This window comes from Sorghum bicolor, chromosome 6, assembly GCF_000003195.3.
Source record: "Sorghum bicolor cultivar BTx623 chromosome 6, Sorghum_bicolor_NCBIv3, whole genome shotgun sequence".
NCBI lineage: Eukaryota > Viridiplantae > Streptophyta > Magnoliopsida > Poales > Poaceae > Sorghum > Sorghum bicolor.
In genome coordinates, this window is record NC_012875.2 from 2,892,296 (window position 1) to 2,914,885 (window position 22,590).

The following is a 22,590-nucleotide window of genomic DNA, read 5'->3' on the forward strand; positions in this document are numbered from 1 at the left end:
TGTCTTGGCTATAGTTTACCTGAGGTTGCGCTCAATCCCACGGATAGTTGTGGTAGCCCTAGGGGTGACAGCCCTATCAGGCCTTTGTATTCCACTATGTTCGGATTGATGTTTTGTAGAGCTTTTGGCAGCCTTCCCCTGACTACTTTCTTTCTAGTCTTATTCGAGAGTTGGAAAGGACCTGCTGCTCCAAAGTGCCATTATGTGACTGCTATATCTTTTCATATTCTGTTACCTTAGATCCTAAGTAAGAGAGAAGTACAAAGGAACCTTGATCTTTTCTGTTGTCCTCCCGCTATGACTATCTATACATTTATCATTAAATTTTGTTACATTTGCTTAATTGCTTATTCTTATAATATATCATTTACCTCTGCTTTAGTTTAGTTGATACTCTGAGTTAGTAGATGTAGGATAGTGAATTATCATATTCTTAACCCTAGCTTCCTTGTGGTAAAATATAAATAATGATACATGGAATACTCCCGATAAAATGCTTTGATTATGTTCTGTGTGCTTGCGGAATCTTTCATGTTTCTTTTTGCACTCATGAATGTCAACAAGCATTTTTGGCGCCATTACCGGGGACTAGGCTTTTAGTCTATCTTTGGTGATCGCACTAAGAAATACCAACATTGATACAGTGCTAGATAGATACATCTAGGTGGTGGCAAGGATTGAACAATTTTATGATCTCAAGAAGCTTGCCTTTGATGAGGCAGTAGGGAGATTGTATGCATTTGAAGAACGCACCAAGTGGGGAGCAGGTGGTGCAGTGAAGTCAAACACTACCCAAGTGTTGTTGACACAAGCCGAATGGGAAACAAGGAAAAGGAAGTCATCAGGAGGGTTCGGGGAAGAGAATCACTCATAGGATAGCAGTGGTGGTGGAGAAGGCCATGGGCGTGGCTACGGTGGAGGTCTAGGTGGCTGAGGCGGGAAAGGCGATAGAGGAAGAGATGGCTCTATCAAATGTGACAAAAGCCATATCAAGAGATGGCACTATGAAAATCGATGCCTAGGAGAGAAGAAGGAGGAGGAAGCTCATCATGCCAAGGTGGTGGAGTATGAGCCGATGGTGTTACTTGCTGAGATAGCAATGCTGGAGAAGCAGGAACAATACTCGATAGAAAGACTATTGTCAAACGACTATCAGTTGTCTCTGCATGAGGTAAGGTATATCATGAACTTCATTACACCAATGATGGTGTGTCATCTTGTGATGTTTGGTACCTAGACAATGGAGCTAGCAACCATATGACTATGGACATGCAAAAGTTCAGAGATGTGGACTCCACTATATCTAGTAACATGACTTTTGGTGATGGTTCAACTAATGAAATTCAAGGGAAGGGTTCTATTTTGTTTCAAGGGGTGTCAGGTGATTAGTGGGTTTTACATGATGTTTACTACATTCCTAAGCTCAAGAGTAATTTAGTTAGCCTTGGTCGACTAGCAGAGATTGGGCATAGAGTAGTAATGGATGATGACTTGATTGAAGTAGCAGAAAACTGAGAGAATGATTATGAGAGTTCAGAGAACTATGAACAGACTTTACAAGATTGAACTAAAACCTATTGAACCAACTTGTTTGTTAGCTAATGTGAGTGATGTGTCATGGCTTTGGCATGGTAGACTTGGCATGTATTTTAGTCTTTGAAATTGTTATATGAGAAGGAGATAGCAGGAGGTGTGCCTCTGATAGATCATCCTTACCAATTCTGTCAGTCATGCTTAGCAGCAAAACATACAATATGTTCTTTTCCATAGAACTCTAGTTGGAGGGCACATGAACCACTAGAGCTATTGCACATAGAGTTGTGTGGTCCAATTACTCTAGAAACTGTAGGGGGCAATAAGTATTTTATGCTAATTATTGATTATTGTACAAGATGGATGTCAGTCTCAGTCCTAAAAACAAAGGGCCAAACTAGTGATGCATTTGCAAGATTCAAGGCAGAGGCAGAAAATAGCTTGGGTTCTAAGGCGAAGTGTGTGAGATCTGATAGGGGAGGTGAATTTTTGGCAACGACATTCAAGGAGATTTGTGAGAAGGCAGGCATCAAGAGGCAGTTGATAGCTCCCTACTCACCATAACAAAATGGAGTTGTTGAAAGGAGAAATAGAACTATCATGGAGATGGCAAGGTCAAAAATGAAGAGCATGAATGTACCAGGGATGTTCTAGGGTGAGGCAGTAAGACATTCTGTTCATTTGTTGAATAGGCTTCCAATCAAGCCTACGGGAAATAGGACACCTTTTGAAGCCTGGAATAGTAAGAAACCACAACTTGGATATATGAGAGTGTTTGGATGTAAAGCACATGTCAAAACAGCTAAACTTCATCTGAAAAAGCTAGAAGATAGAAGTGTGCTCATGGTATATTTAGGTGTAGAGGAAGGAAGCAAAGCACATAGACTCTATGACCCACAAACTAGGAGAATAGTTGCGAGCAAAGCTATGGTGCTTGAAGAAAATGACCCTTGGAAGTGGAGCACTAAATTTGCGGAATTCATAGTTTACTGTTGAGGAGAGTGTTGAAGAAAAAACACAACAACATTATGATGGTGGATATGGTGGTAACCAGGGATGAAAACGGTACGGATATTTTCCGATCGTATTCGAAACCGAATTCGTTTAGAGAGGTTTATATCTGTCCGTATCCGAGTCCGAATGTTTAACATCTGATACCGTATCCGTATCCGAATACTTAAATCGTATATTTATGATGTCGACATCCAATCATATCTTATCCGACATGATTGACATTATCCGTATTCGAATCCGAATCCGACCAGAAATATGAAAACAAATATGATATCGGTGATATCCGTTCGTATCCGATCCGTTTTCATCCCTAGTGGTAACCATGACCAACCACAAGAGGTTTCAGGGGGAGCACATGAGAATATGACTTACACTGGTGATGGAGGTAGTCATGAACAACATCAGTTTGGTAATGTTGTGGAGAATGGAGGTAATTTAGTACAACATGGTAATGGTGTTTTATCAATTCCTATTGACAGTCAGGCAACAGAGGGAGAGAACTCTGTTAATCATGAAGTGAGTTCTGATTAGGCACTGAATGATGATTATCATGAAGCAGCTGGTAGTGTTGACTGGAGGGCAGCTATCGTTAGTGAAATTCAATCAATCAACAAAAACAAGACTTGGAGTTTGGTCAAGTTACTAGCAGGTCACAAATCCATTGGGTTTAAGTGGGTGTTCAAGCTTAAAAGAAATGCAGAGGGTGAGATAGTGAAGCACAAAGCAAGATTAGTAGCAAAGGGATATGTTTAAAAACATGGAATTGATTATGATGAAGTGTTTGCACCGGTTGCAAGACTTGATATAGTGAGATTGTTTTTGGCAATGGCAACTAATTGGGGTGGGAAGTGCATCAGTTAGATGTCAAGACTGCATTTCTGAATGGAGACCTAAAGGAGGATGTGTATGTGGCACAACCAGATGGTTATGATGTAAAAGGAAAAGAGCAGATGGTGTACAAGTTGAGCAAAGCTTTGTATAGACTCAAACAAGCTCCAAGAGCATGGAATGTAAAGCTGGATAACGGTATGAAAAAATTGGGGTTTAAGAAGTGTGCTAGTGAAGCAGCAGTGTATACAAGAGGACATGGAAGAACAAAATTGATACTTGGGGTTTACGTGGATGATTTGATAGTAACTAGAAGTGATCCAACAGAGATTGTAGTGTTCAATAAGTAGATGACCTCTGAGTTTGAGATGAGTGACTTGGGTTTATTGTCATTTTATCTTGGGATAGGGGTGAAGCAGGAGAATGACTACACTACTATCAAGCAAACAGGATATGCCAAGAAAGTACTATCAAGATTATTGTAATCCAACTAAAGTGCCATTTAATCCAGGTGCAGTGTTGCATGATGATAAGCAGGGTGTAGCTGTTGATGCAACTGAGTACAGGTGGGTGATTAGGTGCTTGAGATATTTGCTGCACACAAGACCAGATTTGGCTTTCTCTGTTGGTATGGCTAGCAGGTTCATGGAGAGACCTACAGTGATGCATCAGAATGCAGTTAAGCAAATACTGAGATACTTGCAAGGAACTTTGAACTATGGCACTACAAGAAATCTAGGCTTCTATGACGACTGCCAGATGACAGAGCACCTATTTGTCATAAAAAGAGACTGTTTATGATGACTATTTACAGGATGACAATTGTTTATGACCAAGTTGTGTCTTCGTCATAAACATTGTCAGAGTAAACTCTGCACAGACTTTGTGACAACGGGTCGATGACAATATTTGATTGTCATAAAACATAAACTGTTATATATTTAAAAAAATATTGTAGCTTTTCTCTTAGTACACATCACCTATTATGTTCTAAAACATAAACTATTATATTGTAGATTGTCATAAAACATAAACTATTATGTTGTTTGTCCACCTGCCGTCACGGTGAGAGGTTCACAAAAATTTTAATGATATTAACAAACAAGTGTTGTACATTATTCAGAAATAGGTTTTCAAAAAAATATATTATTCACAAATACACACATGTCTCACACAGTTATAAGTAACTCTATAAGAGATGAATGAATTTGTGAACAACGTACAATCCTACTTTATTAAAATAGTTTAAAATTTTTTAGGCAAGCTTATACACCCATAGTATGCACACATATCAATTTTTAGGATTTTTGGACCACTTTATAATATTATTTTTATTTTCATCGGAGCCTCCAAAATACAAGTTTGAGCAATCCCCAACGAAATATTTCATTTTTATTAATTTTCACTGTGAGGTCAAATCAAACACGTCTTCTGATATATATTTTTGTCCAAGTTTTTGATATTGGTTGGCATTAAAGTAGTTCAAGTTAGAGTTATTTCCATGACAGTGCAAAAAAATACTTAAACATTAGAAAATAGCAAATTGCTTCAAAAATTCTTGAAAATCATGCACGTAACTATTTAGGTAGTCTACTTCATGTTAAAATTATGTTGGGACACATAGAGATTATGTAAACCACAACTATTATAATTTGCATCTTAGATTTATTTATTCTACCTAGAAAAAAAAGGAAAATTGAAAGGTAAAAGAAAAATTAAATTCAGCCTTTAAAAAAGGTGTTGTGGAAGTGGTCCTTAGACCCGCACTGTGCTTGTGGCCTGGAAGAGGCCCAAGCGCCTCCCCTGGGAAGCCAACAGCTTTCCCAAAGCCCAGCATATGAAACCCTCATGGAAAGTGAATCTTAGCTTTTTATTTGAATCCAACTGTTCTCTTATGTAGCATGTGGATGAGATCTCAAATAAGTTCTGATCCATGCCTCCCCAGCCTAATGCTACTAGATGGAACTGAAGAAGTTGCAGATTATGGTTGTGTGGGTACATTGAAGAAGACAAATCACATTTGCGGAATGTAACCGAGTAGCCAACACATGTGTCCATACTGCCCATGTCAGTATGTTTAGGCAAGTTGTTTTTTGTTCTTGAGGGGAAACAGTAGGAGGAAAATATATATTAAATAATTAAACAAAAGGCAAGAGGAGAACTGAAGGTGGCCCAAAAGGCCCAGTTGGTCACTCAGCAAGGAGACAGGAAAGAGATGAAAGCAAAGTTTATGCTTGTTAGCAAAACAAAGCTTCTGATGGCCTATTAGTTCATTTGCTGATGTTGGAATACGATCATTGATTGACAAAAGCAGTTTGGTCCAAAATTTAAGACAACCCCAACAACACTGAAGCAGTTTCAAGTCCAGTTGATGATTGTGCAAAATAGTAGATTATACTGAAATAGTACTCTAGTTGCTACATTTGATCCTAAATTCGGTAAGACTTAGGCCTTGTTAGTTCACCCAAAAACCAAAAACTTTTCAAGATTTCCCGTCACATCGAATTTTAGGGTACATGAATGAAGCATTAAATATAGATAAAAACAAAAACTAATTGTACGGTTTACCTGTAAATCACGAGGCGAATCTTTTATGCCTAGTTACTCCATGATTAGATAATATTTGTCAAATAAAAATGAAAGTGCTACTGTGTCAAAATCATCTAAACAAGGCCTTAGATGGTGACAATAGAGCCTATTACTTGCATAACAATTCGTATTGATAGCTTCGGGTTAAAAGGAATCACTTATATTTTATTCACTTAACATGCTTCTTGACATATCAATGAGTGTCCTATTCTTTCTCTCCACAAATTCATTTGATTAAGGTGTATACTTAGCGGAGAAATCATGCTTGATTCCTAGCTCATCACACAACTCATCAACTTTAGTATCATTGAACTCACTTTCATGATCGCTTTTCACCATTGGTTTGTAAACTGACGATGGTGAACTCCACTTTCACCACCCAGTTTCACCATCAGCAACCAAAAACGATGGTGATGAGGGTTGATGCCTGATAGTGATCAAGTTGAAGTACATCACTAATTTCGTTCTAATTCTCTCACTATGTTTTTGACATGATCACTAAGTTGTAAACTCTCACATGAGATTGAAGTGTATCTTCAAGTGTAGCAAGTCTCTCTACCTTCTATGGTCTCCAGCAACCTTGAAATTAATCATCTAAGCAAGCCCACTAGTTGCTGCTCCATTGTGAGTTGTGACACATTTTTTTCGTTTGCACTAAATGATCCACTATAGCATGGAACACTAACATTGTGATACTCTTTGAACTATATGCATCGGCACTAGACATCAAACGATTATCCACTGATCCATGAAGATTATCAATGGATCATACGTTGTTACTGTACAATTTCCGAGTCCAAGTTACTAGACATCACCGAATTATCCGCTAGTTCAAAACCATGTAACCACTTAAATTTGTTTGAAAGCCTATTGAGTGATCTGCAATATTACCAAAGGTTCCCTCAAAAAGGCACACCGGATGATTAGAAAATGTACCGGAACATCCACTAGATTATCATGTGTTTTTAGCAACTCCAACAGCTTAGTTATTCTGTTGTAGAGAATATTTTAGAATTTGTATAGTAGAAGAATAGGCTCCAACAGATGTGTTATTTGGTTTTATAAAACAGAAACAGAAAGTTGGTTATTCCTTGATCTTCGGTGCCCATATGTAGCCAACTACTAACACTCAGCTATGTGATAGCAAGGCTGTTGTAGATCTTTTCTTTTTTAAGAAGTTATCTGTTTTACAAAATGGCTAAACAATAGAATTTAACTACTAATTTTAGCTAAGCTCTTGAAGATGATCTAAGCACGTAGAATTATTAGCAATTTGGCTAGTCTCCTAGCTCCGAAGTTTGTTTTCAATGAACTTGTACTTGTTGGAAAGCTAGTGAAGTGTTCTACAAGAATATCAGAAAATTATGCACTGGATCAACATAATCTCCACCCAATAAATTGGTAACTAATTGATGTTTTGGTATTTTAACCGTATCTTCTAGCTCGGGACTCAATTACGATGCTCTACCTACGACAACATGGTATCTCTCCAACTTGACCAACTATAAGGTCATGAGATAAGTCTAATTTAACCTTTTCTTTGTCTCAGCTTTAGTATCTTTCTTTATAAACTTGTTAAGGCATATGATTATCGCTAGCTAAAACCAAAGAAAACTTGTGAAGGCATATGATTATGTAACAACTATATGATCCTCGCACTAACTTTTCCAAATTATGAATGCTCAAGATCACCCGGAAGATCCATTCATATCATCATTAGTTAGACAAATAAATAGGGACAACAGTGAGTTATTAGATAAATAAAATAGGGACAACAGTCAAAATCACACGGACCAAAAACCAACCTTAGCCCAATCATTAGAGAGGCTTCCAATACCAGAACCAGACGATTATCTGCTATCTTGTCTAAAGACCCAGGGTCAATCGCGGCTATGCAGTGGCGTAAAGTACAAGCACAATATACTTATGGGAGGCCGGAGGCATCTACTGCAGCTACATATCTCTACAACTAAAAAGAGCCGGATGTTATCGTCTGATAGGCTTCATCCCTTCACCCGTACGATTGACCGCATGCACGATGTTAACTTCCAAAAAATGCCACCCTTCCAGGCCTCCACCGCATATCCCTTCACATAATGCCACCAGCCGGTTAATCGACCCCCCGCCCCCCTCTCGACGCCGGATCCCCTCCACTCCGCGAGGCCCCTCCCACCGCCCCCACGGCCGCCGCCCCTCGCTCCCACGGCCGACGCCGACGCCGCCGCTCCCCTCCACTCCGCGAGTCTCCTCCCCTCCGTCCCCATTGACACCGCCGCCGTCGCAGCGAGACCGCGGGTCTCCCTGCCGCCCGCCCCATCGGCAGATCTCCGGGACGCCGCACGCCTCTCCAGTTCTCCACGACCGCGGCAAGTCCAGGGTCGACGGCCGTCGAGGAGCGGCCGCGGTACCCCCAGCAGCGCAGCACCTATCGGTCAGTTCGACTGAGAACGGCGCCGGAGACGACCTGCCGCGCGGCACCTCCAGCGCCGACGAGTGGCCGCGGCACGCCCAGCTGCAGCTTCTTCTTCAACTCCTACACGCTCGCTGCTAACAGGTGTGCCAACCCCTCCTCCTCCCTTGGTGCTCCGAGCACCCTCCTCTTCACTTCGTGCTGTGCAAAACCATGATTGCTCTATGTCTGACCCTGACCCTAAATAGAAGCAAATTTGCCTGATTTTTGTAGCAGTTAGTATTAACTGCTTGGTTGTGTATGTTTTGAGAGTAGACTGCTTGAACTTTGAAACATCATCAACGTTTTCATGGGTATGCTGACATTCAACAAATCCCTTATCTGGAAGTAAGAAATAATCTAACCTGCAATTTGGCATTCCTGGCCTAATATCTGCAATGAAACAAAACTAAAATATAGAAGCAGATCATTCAAGTAATGGATCAGGTCATGGAAATTAGCATAAAGACTTGTATGTACATCTAGGACGACACATGAATCTTGTGTGATTATATTACAGCTTGACTATTACCAGTACTCATGCAGCTTGTGTTTCTGGAAGTAAGAAATAATCTAACCTGCAATTTGGCATTCCTGGCCTAATATCTGCAATGAAACAAAACTAAAATATAGAAGCAGATCATTCAAGTAATGGATCAGGTCATGGAAATTAGCATAAAGACTTGTATGTACATCTAGGACGACACATGAATCTTGTGTGATTATATTACAGCTTGACTATTACCAGTACTCATGCAGCTTGTGTTTCTGGAAGTAAGAAATAATCTAACCTGCAATTTGGCATTCCTGGCCTAATATCTGCAATGAAACAAAACTAAAATATAGAAGCAGATCATTCAAGTAATGGATCAGGTCATGGAAATTAGCATAAAGACTTGTATGTACATCTAGGACGACACATGAATCTTGTGTGATTATATTACAGCTTGACTATTACCAGTACTCATGCAGCTTCTGTTTAGCACACATCTGCAAGGTCATCATACTTTAGTTAGATTTATTTTTCCCATGATCAATCGTTGAGCCTCCAGGACAGGATGGTTCCATCGTGGTATTATTAGAAGTCACATATTAGAAACATGCTCCTATAGCTGTACGTATATACAAACTAATTTATCTGCATGCTATATTTTACAATACGGTTTTAAGTTTGCCTTAGTCAAACAAGACTTCTCTTGCTTCTTTTACGATCACTTTGAGATCTTCAGTACTGAGTCCAGGAGTTGTTATTGAAGAGTAGAGTTATATTTTGCATTAACCTACTTTTGTGGGCAGTTTCAATGCCATTAGGACATTAAAGCGAGGTCAGGTATTAAAGAGAGGTATTATAGAGCCAACCATTTTAATTAGTTGCATTGATGAATAATTTAAAAAAATTGACTTTGAGCCTTTGTCAAATCTTCATCGGGCACCTGGTAGGTATGACTACCCCTTCACTGTGAGTTTGTATTCTGATCTGACACAATTACATTTGTGCCAGCTGTTCTCATGAATTGTAGAAAAAATGTAAAAATAATGTGGTAATTTTAGATGGCAGTCCCATTGATACTCTGATCTGATTGATTGCATGGCGTTGAAAAATTGTTAGAATTAAAAGTCTAATTATGGGATTCCGTATATAGTTCCAGGAGCCATTTTCTTCTCATTACCTTACTTTCAGTTAGCCCATTGCTGCTGCCGAGAATATTGGAAAGCTGTCCAACATAGACATATGATTGTTGAACTATAGGTACAGCAACCAATTTTGTTTTACTAATTGCTAGCTCGTAAGTGCCACTTGCAACTAATATTAACTATTTCACTTTTTCTATGCTGATTAAACTTAGTTGATCTTAGAATATCTGCACATGTGACATATCAACCAGTTCTGATCTTGCTATTTGGGACCTAAGTTTTTTTTTTCCTTCAAAGCGCTCCTCCACTCCTTGATATCTCCTATTTTCTTAAATATCACTGAGACCAACTGCCTAACTAGCAGAACGATTTGAACACGCATGGCAGCATCTTTAAAAATATCTATTTGGATGCTCACACGTTACTTGTAATTTGTTCTACTAAAATTTACATCTGTAATGTGCAGTGGGACAATCTCGCCGCCGGACGACCTCGCTAAGCCTCTGCCAGAGCAGGAGCGCGGAGGACAGGGCAACGGTCCTGCACTGCCATCATCGACTGCTTGCCACTTCCAGGTTACCTTGTTTTGCTCTTTTATTCCTCCCTATATTCTCAAGATTTGAATTGAATGAGTCTCGTGCAGTCATATGCATATTTCTGATAAGACCCACATGTGAGCCAATATGATAAGAGAGAGCTCCCAATTTGATACAAAAGCAATTACCAAGCCGGCAACCTAATTTGCTAAGTTCTTTAGAACCAGTACCAATGCATCACCCTTCCTGCTTGACTTGTTATGGTAGTTTGCACCCTTTCGAAGCAGGGCTCATTTATTGTAGGCGTATCAGTTAACTGTAGGCCAATCGAGTTGCCAAAAATAAACCGCTCAATCAAGTTGGTAATTGTCGATTGTTGATTTGGAAAATAGAAAACAAAAAAAGATCCTTTAACCTGAACATACACCAAGTGCATTAAAAATAGAACCAGTACCAATGCATCACCCTTCCTGCTTGACTTGTTATGGTAGTTTGCACCCTTTCGAAGCATGGCTCATTTATTGTAGGCGTATCAGTTAACTGTAGGCCAATCGAGTTGCCAAAAATAAACCGCTCAATCAAGTTGGTAATTGTCGATTGTTGATTTGGAAAATAGAAAACAAAAAAAGATCCTTTAACCTGAACATACACCAAGTGCATTAAAAATAGAAAACAAGGTTAGGAGCATGGCATGGTGGCTGGTTGGCTGGCTTAATTGATTCTTGTTTGATTATTTGCAAGTGATCATCTTTTTTGGCAATGTCGTTGGTTACGTTGCTTCATTTACCAAAAGTTTTCTCAAAGTCACCCTCACTCAGCCACCAAATATATCTAGGGTCAATATTACTTGTAAACTTATTTCTTCAAATATGCTAAGCTAGATTTACAAAAATGCTCAACAAGGTTTACAAATCTGCCTTTACTTTCTGAACTTCCATGTACCATGACTAAAACTGCCAATTGACATTGTTAATTTAAAACTGAGCACAAATCTTTCAATATATCTTGTCATTCAATAGTAGTTTGAGGAAAAGACATTGCTAACAATCAGATAAATACTAATATGAAAAAATCTAAAGTTTTTTAGGGTTCCATTAAATGGAGAATAGCGGTTCACGTACACCACTCGGAGACAATACCAACACTACCAATGGAGGTACTCCTGTGAAACATCATTTTACTATATTATAATTTTACTACAGGATGTAATGTCCAATTCATGACTGTGAACAGGAAGATCTAGAGTTCGCAAAAGGGAGACAGATAGCGCTCGATGGCACGGAATGTCTCAAGAGAAAAGGGACGATACAAATAGAAAACGTCGAGAAGCGTATAAAAGAAGAAAGGAGAGAAAGGAGCAACACCTATGTATCGAAAATACCAATGGTAGTATAGTAGAAATGTTGTGAATGACAATATAATACGCATATTATTATTGGTGATTCTTATATTTGATGTGTCACAATTGGTAGATGGTGTGGATGCATCAAACAAGGAAAATATTGATCCTACTGAAACAGATGATTGGTTGCATAGGGATGATTCATTCCATGCAAAAAACATTGATGATGAACTTATATCCAATCAGTTACCAGGTAATTAAATTGTTGCTAATATGGGACTCATGACTACATTTTTGCGTTGGTGAATCTATCAGTAGCTTTATATATGAAAAGAGATTTGTTGACGGATATCTGGTGTATTCTTGTTGTTTTGCTACTATTTAAACTCAAACACAACTATGTAGGTGGTGAGGTAATTACTGCTCGCAACATGGTTATGAATTATCAAAGGCAATCACAATGCACCCAGGAGCAAATCATGGCTCATCGTGCGTCGTCTATGAAGAGCCATGCAAACATGACACATGCACAATGGGAACAAAGGAAAAAGCGACAAAAGCTTTACAATCAAGCTCCATCTCGTAAAGAGGCAATGAAAGTTACTACAAACCGCTTTAGGGAGATACGGAGACACACCTTAAATAGTGAGTCCATCGCAATGGAGAACCCACACTTTAATCCAACGATGGAGTGGCCCATTGCAAACTCATCCGGGCCTCAGGGTCCCACAATAAGCCCCAGTGATTGGACTATCCCAGAATCTAGTGCAACACCTATTTGCTTCCCCCCACAAGCGAAAGAGGAGACATATGATGATGAAGATGAATGCGGTGATATACCATCTGGTCACACGACACATAGACAAAATGTACCATCTGGGCAAAGACATGTATTGTTAGCGCATCGTAACACTATGTTCGAGCGCCGCATCGGTCAAAGCACAGGAGTATCTAATAATGATGGTGAAGACCACAAGGATGAAAATACGCCCTTACCTCAGTCAACTATGACGAACAACGGTAAATAATGAGGTATCCCTATCCCCATTCCTTGACATGAAAAAACATTATTCCTATCTTAACCATGTCCATTATGTGATTGACAGAAAGCGCTAGACCAAGCAATCAACTTGCTTCAGCTACACCTGAACAACCATTATTTGATGATACAGGTAATTTGTACTACTTTTAACATTGTGTACAATATTTGCTTTCCTTTAATGTTACCTAAGTTGTAATATATCATGGCACTATGGCGATCACAGATGATGATGAGGGCGATATATTTGAAGATGATGAGGAAGAGGATGAGGGATACTTGTTTGCTGGTCAAGGTATTTGTACCAAATACCGATTACCTTTCTAAACATCCACTCATTTATATAACTTTTATTTTTATGCTCAAATCATTTTCAACAGAGGAATCAGATGACGATGTCCAAAGTGATACTACCGAGGAAGACACGACTTCTAACCTTGAAGGACCTGACCCGTATGAAGTGGTGTATAGTAACATGCCTAGGGAGACACACATGCTAAAACCTGTCCCAGATTGCAAACATTGTGGAGCAAAGAGGTTTCCAAAAGAACCTCCTGGGTTTTGTTGTCGCAGCGGGAAGGTTGAGCTGAATGCGCCCGTCATACCAAACCAGCTTATGAGGCTTTGGACAAGCTCTGACGCGGATGCTAGGCACTTTCGTAACAATATCAGATTTTTCAATGGCCACTTCTCTTTCACTTCCCTGTATTGTCGCCTCGACAGTGCTACTGCTAACATTAGAAACAGCGGCATATATACTTTTCGTGCACATGGCATGATCTATCACAACATAAGGTCATTTGGGAGAGAAGATGGTAAGGAGCCCAGGCATCTTGAGCTTTACTTCTATGATGACGATCTGAGCCTTGAGTACCGGTACCGAAGGTGTCGTGAAGAGCAGTATCAAAAAGATAAAGAAGTTATAAATAGACTGGTGGCCATCCTTCGTGAAAACCCGTACTCACAACATTTGAGGAGTCTGGGGAACACTGAACACCTCGAGGACTATCGTGTGACACTTAACCTCGATCAGCGATTGGACCAAAGGACATACAACGTGCCGATGGCTTCAGAGGTGGCTGCTATTTGGATCGAGGGTAGTGAACTCCTTGGTCAATTTCAGAATAGTGTTGTCCTACATGGGAAAGATAGGAGTAGGCATGGCATCCGATCATACCATGGATGCTATGATGCTCTTTCATACCCACTCTTTTTCCCTAGAGGTGAGCTTGGATGGCATATGGATATCCCAAAGAAAGGTGTTACTATGGAGGATGTCAACACGGCTCGTGCCCTGCGTAAGGCTCGTAGTGGTATTGAAGAAGAAGAAATAGGTTTGTATATCTTCTTGTACTTTTCATGCATATCAAACCATTATCACATGAACACCTCTAATAGCATAGTTTTTTCAGACTCTCCGGGAAATTTATGTGTTTCTGTGCGTGACTACTACTGCTACAAGTTCCAGATACGACCAGCAATATTTAATCCCATACTTTATGGCAAGCGTCTTTTTCAACAATTTGCAGTGGACACATACATCAAAATCGAGAGTTCTCGATTGGATTACATACGCAATCATCAAACTGAGATTAGGGCTGATCTCTACCAAGGATTGGTTGATAGCCTACATGCTGGTGAGGGTAGATCAGAAGCTGTTGGAAAGCGGACAGTGATGCCTTCATCGTTTATCGGAGGCCCGAGGGACATGAGACGTAGATACATGGATGCCATGGCACTGGTGCGAAGGTTTGGAAAACCAGATATATTCCTGACTATGACATGTAATCCAAAGTGGGATGAGATCACACGTGAGTTGTACCCTGGACAAACACCACAGGATCGTCCAGACCTTATTGATCGGGTCTTTAGGGCAAAACTAGAAGAGCTTAAGCACATGTTGTTAAAAAAGGATATCCTTGGAAAGGTTCGTGCACACGTGTATGTTGTGGAGTTCCAGAAGAGGGGTCTACCGCATGCACATTTTTTGCTAATCATGGACAGACGCTACAAGATCACGTGCCCAGAGCAGTACGACCTTCTCATCTCTGCCGAACTCCCAAACAAGAAGAAGTATCCAGACTTGTATAAAATGGTTACAAAGCATATGATGCATGGACCTTGTGGAGTACTTAATCGCAATTGTCCGTGCACAAAGGGCCGTGAATCATGCAAGAACCGTTACCCACGACCTTTCTGTGATGCCACATTACAGGGCAAGGATTCATACCCAGTTTATAGACGACGAGACAATGGTAGAAAAGAAAAAGTTCGCGGACACGAGCTTGACAATAGATGGGTCGTGCCTTATAACCCATACCTCCTACGTTTGTTCAACTGCCACATCAATGTTGAGGCATGTGGGAGCATCAAGGCCGTGAAGTATTTGTTTAAGTACATTTACAAGGGTCATGACCGCACATCTGTGGCTATGAGAGAGGCTGACAAGGAGGACAATGAAGGAAACATCGATGAGATCAAACAGTACATGGATGCTAGATGGGTAACTCCATCAGAAGCCTTATGGAGGATATATGGTTTTGATATAAGTGATAGGTCCCCTTCGGTGTTGTCCTTGCAGCTCCATCTTCCTAATATGCACATGGTGTCATTTTACCAGCGCGAGGGTGTTCGACGTGTGCTTAATCGTCCAGGTGTTGAAAGGTCGATGCTCACAGCCTACTTTGAGAAGAACAACACATCTGAACATGCTCTTGGTATATTGTATCGAGACTTTCCTGAGTACTATAAGTGGGACTCACAAGGAAAACAATGGATTAGGAGGGCACAAAAGAATCATTTAAGACAGATTGGAAGAGTTGTATGTGCCAATCCGGCTGAAGGGGAGCGTTACTATCTTAGGGTGCTTCTAAACCACGTGGCTGGTGCTACCTCGTTCACTGATCTAAGGACAGTGTCTGGCGAACTACTACCAACTTACCGTGAAGCTGCAGAAAGAAGGGGCCTCATTGAAGCGGACAACACGCTGCACGAGGGCCTTGTTGAAGCTACTCTGTGGATGATGCCATATGCACTACGAAGGCTCTTTGCAACAATTTTGGTTTTCTGTGAGCCGAGTGATGTAATAGAACTCTGGGAAAAGCATAAGGAGGCAATGTCAGAGGACTACAGGCGCAATAACCAATCCAGCTTTACAGTGGAGCAGATGGTCCTCATAGATATTCGAAAGTTGTTAGAATCAATGCAGAAGGACATAAAGATGTACCCACTTCCTGATATCGATGACACATATGATCCATCCGGTGATATTCCTAGGGAGATTTTTGAGGAGGCTAGCGTTGAGGCAAGCATTGATGACATGGCACTATCAAAGACTCTTAACGAGGAGCAGCAGGCAGCCTATAACGAGATTATGTCTTCTGTTGATAGCGATAATGGGGGTTTGTTCTTTGTGGATGGACCTGGTGGCACAGGAAAGACTTATCTATATAGGGCCCTACTTGCTACTATACGTAGTCAGAACAAGATTGTCGTGGCAACAGCAACATCTGGTGTTGCTGCGTCAATAATGCCGGGTGGTAGAACCGCCCACTCGCGCTTCAAGATTCCCCTCACCCTCGATGATGGGGCCTTTTGCACCTTCACAAAACAGAGCGGTACTGCTAAGCTGCTTCGGACCGCATCCCTTATTATTTGGGATGAGGTGACGATGATGAAGAGGCAAGGTGTCGAGGCGCTAGACAACAGCCTCCGTGATATCATGGATCGTCCTAACCTGCCATTTGGGGGCAAGACTGTGGTGTTTGGTGGAGATTTTAGGCAAGTTCTCCCAGTTGTTCGAAGAGGGTCTAGGGCTCAAATAGTTGGTGCCTCACTACGGATGTCGTACCTTTGGAATTCCATGCGACATCTCAAATTGGTGCAAAACATGAGGGCAAAGAGCGATCCATGGTTTGCAGAATACTTGCTACGCATCGGGGGAGGCTCAGAGGAGGCTAATTGTGATGATGAAATCCACCTTCCTGATGATATATGCATTCCACAGACTGGGAAAGACAATGATCTTGATACATTAATTGACTACATATTCCCTGCCCTCAATGCTACTATGTCAAACAAGAGCTACATCACCTCACGAGCAATATTATCTGCACGGAATGACTGGGTTGATATGATTAACATGAAGATGATAAGTCGTTTCCAAGGAGATGAGATGGTGTACCATAGCTTTGATAGTGCAGTGGATGATCCTCATAACTATTACCCATCTGAGTTCCTCAACACTTTGACCCCCAACGGTCTCCCTCCACATGTGTTAAAGCTCAAGATTGGGTGTCCGGTCATATTGCTAAGGAACATCGATCCTGCGGGTGGACTTTGCAATGGAACCCGGTTGGTGGTTCGAGGGTTCCAAAGAAATATTATCGATGCAGAAATTATGGTTGGAGACCATGCCGGAAAGCGAATCTTCCTACCACGGATTCCATTATGTCCCTCAGATGATGAGATGTTCCCGTTCCAGTTTAAGAGGAAGCAGTTTCCTATTAGACTCAGTTTTGCCATGACGATTAACAAAGCACAGGGGCAGACTCTCCCCAATGTTGGTGTGTATTTGCCTGAACCAGTGTTCTCTCATGGTCAGCTGTATGTTGCACTATCTAGAGCCACTGCCAGATCGAATATTAGGATCCTTGTTGTCCCGCCCAGTGATAGGAATGATAAGAAAAACAAGACAAAAATAAATGGTATATACACGAAAAATATTGTCTACAAGGAGGTCCTCACTCTATAAAAAGGTATTATCTGTTTTGTATAGCTATTATATTTTCTTACATTTGTGTCCTTTGTTACTAACATTTATCATATTCTTTTGCATTTCAGGTAGTAGAAGTTTGTGAATAATAGGAGACAAGTAGTGTATGATGATCTTTTGGACATGTTACTGATTAGATGTACTCGTTATATTATAATATGTTTTCAATAACTATATGTGAATTTATGTTTATGTTTAATTCATAACGTGATGATTATTATTTCTAACATTTTTCTTTTCTTCTATGATTAATATTTAGCTTTATAACAAATAAATTGTTAATGAATAGATGAGATTTTACGTATGTTCTACACGTGTAGCTATTCATCATAAGATTCTATATATACCCGTAGCAACGCACGGGCACTTAACTAGTTACATATAGAAAAAGTAAAATATTGGAAAAACATTCTCTCGTCATTCTTAAGATACGCCAGGACTTCCAAATACATTTCCAAGAAAATCACAAAACAAGTTCAGTTTGAAGCTCTGATGGGACAACTATTAGAGCCAAAATTCCATCGCATCATTCCCTCCACCGATTACCACAATCAGGGCTGCAGCACACAAAGAACAGGGTCATCCCCTCCTCCCCTCTTGCCGTGGCCTGCAAATGATAAAAACAGCACTGGGCTTAAGATTGTCTCAAAACATTTAAGTAGGATCAGTGCCATCAATTGCAACTATAGAAATATAGCATAACGCTTAACTGCAGACGCGGTGTTTTTTTTAAGAGTACATAAAGAGACATGAGTGATATGCTCTACACCTCTAATGGCATTTAGTAGTATTATTACTGCACAAAAGAGGACCCTATTCTGGCACAAAACAATAATATGAGGCCACATTATCTTGGGATCTGACTCCTGACTTGTCAATTAGGACATGTTCATGTCACAAAACAAGAAAAAGACCTGGAAGAAAACAGCCTCTCCATGCCCACAGGCATTGCAGCGGACAGTCTTGGTTCTGGGAAGAGTTGGGTCAGAAGCTACATCCTGCAAGACCTGTGTACGCTCGCCGGCCGTGTGGTGCACTTCGTTCCGATAGACACAGTTATTGTCAGAGACCTCCTGAATGGGACCAGAAATAGTACTGTTAACTTGTAAGCAGAAGAAAGGATGTTTGAGAGATGGAAAATTATTCGATTCACCATTCATTAAACACAGACATAACTTAAACTGTAGGACAAGTGTAGTATTTTTCAGTGTGTACAGATGCGTGTTTAACTGCATACATACAATAAATGAGGGAATCAGGTAGCCAAAGATGGAAATGAAGGTCACAGAGCACTGGCATGACCCTACAGAAATCTTAGAATATGGGGAAAAAGAGAACCCCATCCCATAAGCATTTTAGTGCTCATTCGAACCCCAACATCCAAGTGCTGTGCCCAAACCCCATTCTTGTAGTGATGCACTGATGAATGGGGTATAGCAAGAAGATTGGATTGGATTTGTTGGTGGAACAAGGATAGAGGTTGATGAGTTGTACCTGGTGCTCGCAGTTGCGACATGCGAAGTATAGGGTGCGCCTGTCCCTGTCCTCCTTGGGGTACAGGATGTTGTTGCTGCACGTCCATCCATCATCAAGTAACTGTAGGATTGATCTAATGCAAGAGAGGAAGATGGATCGATGTACAGGGGTGCATACCACTCACGGCAAAACTTCATGGTGCTCATGGTTGCAGCAGTAGTGTCTTCCCCAAGCCCTGAATAGAATCCAGAGAAGATTTCAGATTGTCCAATTGTAGAAACAGAACAGCTAAATTTATCCTGTATCTTATTCTTGATACAGTAAATTACAAATTGCATTGTAGTTTCAAAGTGAAACTAGGAGATTTGAGCATTAGTTAGAAAAATATAAGCTCTACCTACAACCGAGAAACGAAATGGTAAGTTTGTGAATTTTCCTTAGCTGTGGTATCTGAAAGATACAGAGACATTTATTAACCTAATGGCATCAACAGGGGAAAAGTTTTTTCATACGACCTGCTAAAGTTCTGATTTGTACATTTATGCTCAACATCCAATGTCTCGATAACCCAGCAGGAACTGATTGCAGACTTCAGGTTGCTGGTTACCAAGCACCCATCAGTACCAAGCGGATAATGCTAGCATTAAGCAATGTTGCACATCTACTGTTTTTTATAAGGAAAAAAAAAAGGATTGTCCTGACCCCCTTGCAGCAACATTACAATCAGCTAGAGAAAAGTTTGGCACGTGGGGATTACATTCTAGAGAAGAAATGACTGAAGGGAGGATTCAGTTGATCCCTCCCTCCCACCCAATCCCCTTCCACCGTGGGGGTTTAAACCACTGCTGAAGTTAATTATTTGGGATGACTTGGATTTACATGGATGGTTGTGTGGCAAGAAACACTGCAATGTTGCTATCTATGTTTTGTTACTGTATTTATTTTCTTCTCAAAGAACGAATAGCTAAGAGCTGCGTCAATAATTCAAATAGCTTATACGACAAAATGCTCGTACATGCTGCCTGGATCAAACTACATATAGTTAGTATGTCATGATTTATTTTGAACAGTGTAAGTGCATATACATCATGTTGATACGATTGAAACTTGTCAAAAGATTTAATTAGAAAAATTCAATGCTCAACACTTCTTATATAACTACTTGTTTCCAACTGCAATTGCAATTTAATCTCACCGAACCTGAATATAAAATGAAGACAAGATTGCCTTCACAACTATTATCTGAAGGGTATTTAGAAATGCAAAGTCAAAAAATAATAAAGCGCAGGGATAGCTAAGTCTATCTAAGAGGCCAATTCAATCTACTCTTCTAAGAGCTAGCAACTCTGATTGAATGCAATAGAATATAAATTGCATTTGCAGAGGCTGATAGGTTCATTGAAAAACAGAAAACAGAGAGGGAAACAAAAAGTTGGGCAAACTCACATATACTATCATTAAATTAAAATATATGACATGGTAAGCTAGTTCATGCTACACCATGCTCAACATATCCAAGTGGTAAGTCAATGACTAGTCTCAGGAAAGTAAACTTTAAACAGTAAAATAAGAACGTCACTGAGCATAAAAAAAAAACCAAGTGGTAAATTTCTGAAGCTGCTCAGATGTTTTTTCCCGAGATCTCTACTCAATAACGCCACAACGATGACCATCCACACCCAGTTCCCATCTATCATTAAGAAGTTAAGACTGATATTTACATCAGGCATAAAAAAGGAGATCAGGCTCTGCATCAATGAAGCTCGCATTCAGAAATAGGATATCAAAGATGTACTGAAACTGACCAAATAAACAGATACACATGTTGGACCAGATAGGTGAAGGAAACAGAACAAAGCTAAACCTCCTATTGTCACCCCTTACTGCCAAGTGAAAACTGCACCATTATACGGTGATCCTATGCACTGAAATATAAAGGATAAGATGTGCACAATCGAAACAGAGTACTTTCCTTTGTTTGTCAAATGAGCAAATCATCAATGTTGGGTGGTTTGTTAAGACTTGGAAACCCAATAAAAGTATCCAAGGATAAGATATACACAATTGAAACAGAGTGTCCAAGGAACAAATAAAAACAAAAGTACTAAATACCAGAGGAAGGATCAAGCAAGTATATATATATATGAATAAAAAAGAGCACTAGAATACAGAGAGAGATCTATTGCTCGTAATTGAGTTTTCTCCACCATGGAGGCATGAGACTCCGAAGTGAATTTTGTTCACGTTGGTGCACAGCGCATCCAAGAAGATATCAAGAACTCAGGAAAACCACCTATCTCTAATGGTTGGTTCAGTATGCTAGGTAGCCGTCGGTGGAGGGGAAGCGGACGAGGGTGGAGGGATGCAATGCTAACTGGTGAAGCCTCCAACGGAATCGGCCCTAATCAGAAAACTCAAAACCCTAGCAAAGAAGGGGACAGGAGGCGGAGGAGGAGATGGGGACGCAATGACGAGACGAGACACACCTTTGGATTTACAGGGAAAACGGGATGAGGAGGAGGAGGAGGCGTACCTGGATTGGCGCAAGCAGTGGCGGCGCTCGTCCCCGGCGGCAGCGGTGGCGGCGGAATCGGAGTCGGGAGTCAGTCACCTACGGCAGCGGCGCAGCGATCGAGTCGGGGCGAGGCGGAGGCGGAGGCGGAAGGGGTGACGACGAACGGAAAAAAAAAAAGGACGGCCACCGCCTACGGGAACTGAAAAACGGAAGTCGGAAGTCGGTCTCGGTGACAGGTGTCACCGTGTCAGGTGCGGCTTGCTTTTGTTTTCTTCGTGGGTTTCTCCGACTCGGTCACTTTTGGTAGGGCCCGACCTGAGGGCTCAATTTTTTTCTCCATTCTTTCCAAGCGTGTGTGTATACTTCTAATTTATTTCAAGATTTCTCGTCACATCAAATTTTACGACACATACATAAAAAATCTATCCTCCTCCCTAATACTTAATCGTGAAAATTTCAGTCTGCCCGCCCCCAATCTGTCCGCTTTCGGTTCGAGATACAAAGTGTGGGGGCCCAATCCGATAAACCCTCGACCCGAGCACGTCCTGCGGATCAATCCAGAACCAAGTCAACAACCACCGTTTAGAAGAGAAGGAACGCCGATCTATCTAATCATGCGCGGCGGGCCGGGAGGATAGGATAGGATGGTTGGTGACTTTGATGAGACGCAGGTTACCTCCGCTTCGCGGCCTTGGCGCGGGCGTCCTGTGACTCACACCGCTCCGCCTCCGCCGCCTGCGCCGACCAGCCGAAACACGGGCACTGCGCCATCCGCCTCCCTCCCTCCCTTGGTTCGCTCGTCGATGGCAGTCTGATTTCGTGGTGGATGGCTTGTTTCTTCTTCACTCGAGCTGCTTGCT

The 22,590-nt window shown here is 41.1% G+C and overlaps 2 protein-coding genes across 2 annotated transcripts; one reads left to right on the forward strand and one right to left on the reverse strand.

Annotated features, from left to right (window-relative positions):
- On the forward strand, positions 7,549-17,719 carry LOC8066016. Its single transcript, XM_002446050.2, has 8 exons — positions 7,549-8,518; positions 10,515-10,623; positions 11,664-11,740; positions 11,818-12,179; positions 12,332-12,946; positions 13,033-13,098; positions 13,192-13,260; positions 13,346-17,719. The coding sequence occupies exons 5-8, from the start codon at positions 12,358-12,360 to the stop codon at positions 17,716-17,718; spliced, it is 5,097 nt and encodes a 1,698-aa protein (XP_002446095.2). The 5' UTR covers positions 7,549-8,518; positions 10,515-10,623; positions 11,664-11,740; positions 11,818-12,179; positions 12,332-12,357; the 3' UTR covers position 17,719.
- On the reverse strand, positions 18,061-21,917 carry LOC8066017 (DNA-directed RNA polymerases II, IV and V subunit 9A). Its single transcript, XM_002447433.2, has 5 exons — positions 21,749-21,917; positions 19,393-19,450; positions 19,234-19,309; positions 18,654-18,812; positions 18,061-18,346 (listed from the first exon to the last, which is right to left on the reverse strand). The coding sequence occupies exons 2-5, from the start codon at positions 19,419-19,421 to the stop codon at positions 18,266-18,268; spliced, it is 345 nt and encodes a 114-aa protein (XP_002447478.1). The 5' UTR covers positions 19,422-19,450; positions 21,749-21,917; the 3' UTR covers positions 18,061-18,265.

Excerpts from the sequence above, each read along its gene's own strand:
- LOC8066017 (XM_002447433.2), bottom strand. The coding sequence starts at position 19,421 with ATGAGCACCATGAAGTTTTGCCGTGAGTG. Across the intron at positions 18,813-19,233 it reads GTCGCAACTGCGAGCACCAG|GAGGTCTCTGACAATAACTG; the intron begins GTACAACTCATC and ends GGTCCCATTCAG. Across the intron at positions 18,347-18,653 it reads GAGAGGCTGTTTTCTTCCAG|GCCACGGCAAGAGGGGAGGA; the intron begins GTCTTTTTCTTG and ends TATCATTTGCAG.
- LOC8066016 (XM_002446050.2), top strand. The coding sequence starts at position 12,358 with ATGGTTATGAATTATCAAAGGCAATCACAATGCACCCAGGAGCAAATC. Across the intron at positions 12,947-13,032 it reads GTCAACTATGACGAACAACG|AAAGCGCTAGACCAAGCAAT; the intron begins GTAAATAATGAG and ends TGTGATTGACAG. Across the intron at positions 13,261-13,345 it reads ATACTTGTTTGCTGGTCAAG|AGGAATCAGATGACGATGTC; the intron begins GTATTTGTACCA and ends CATTTTCAACAG.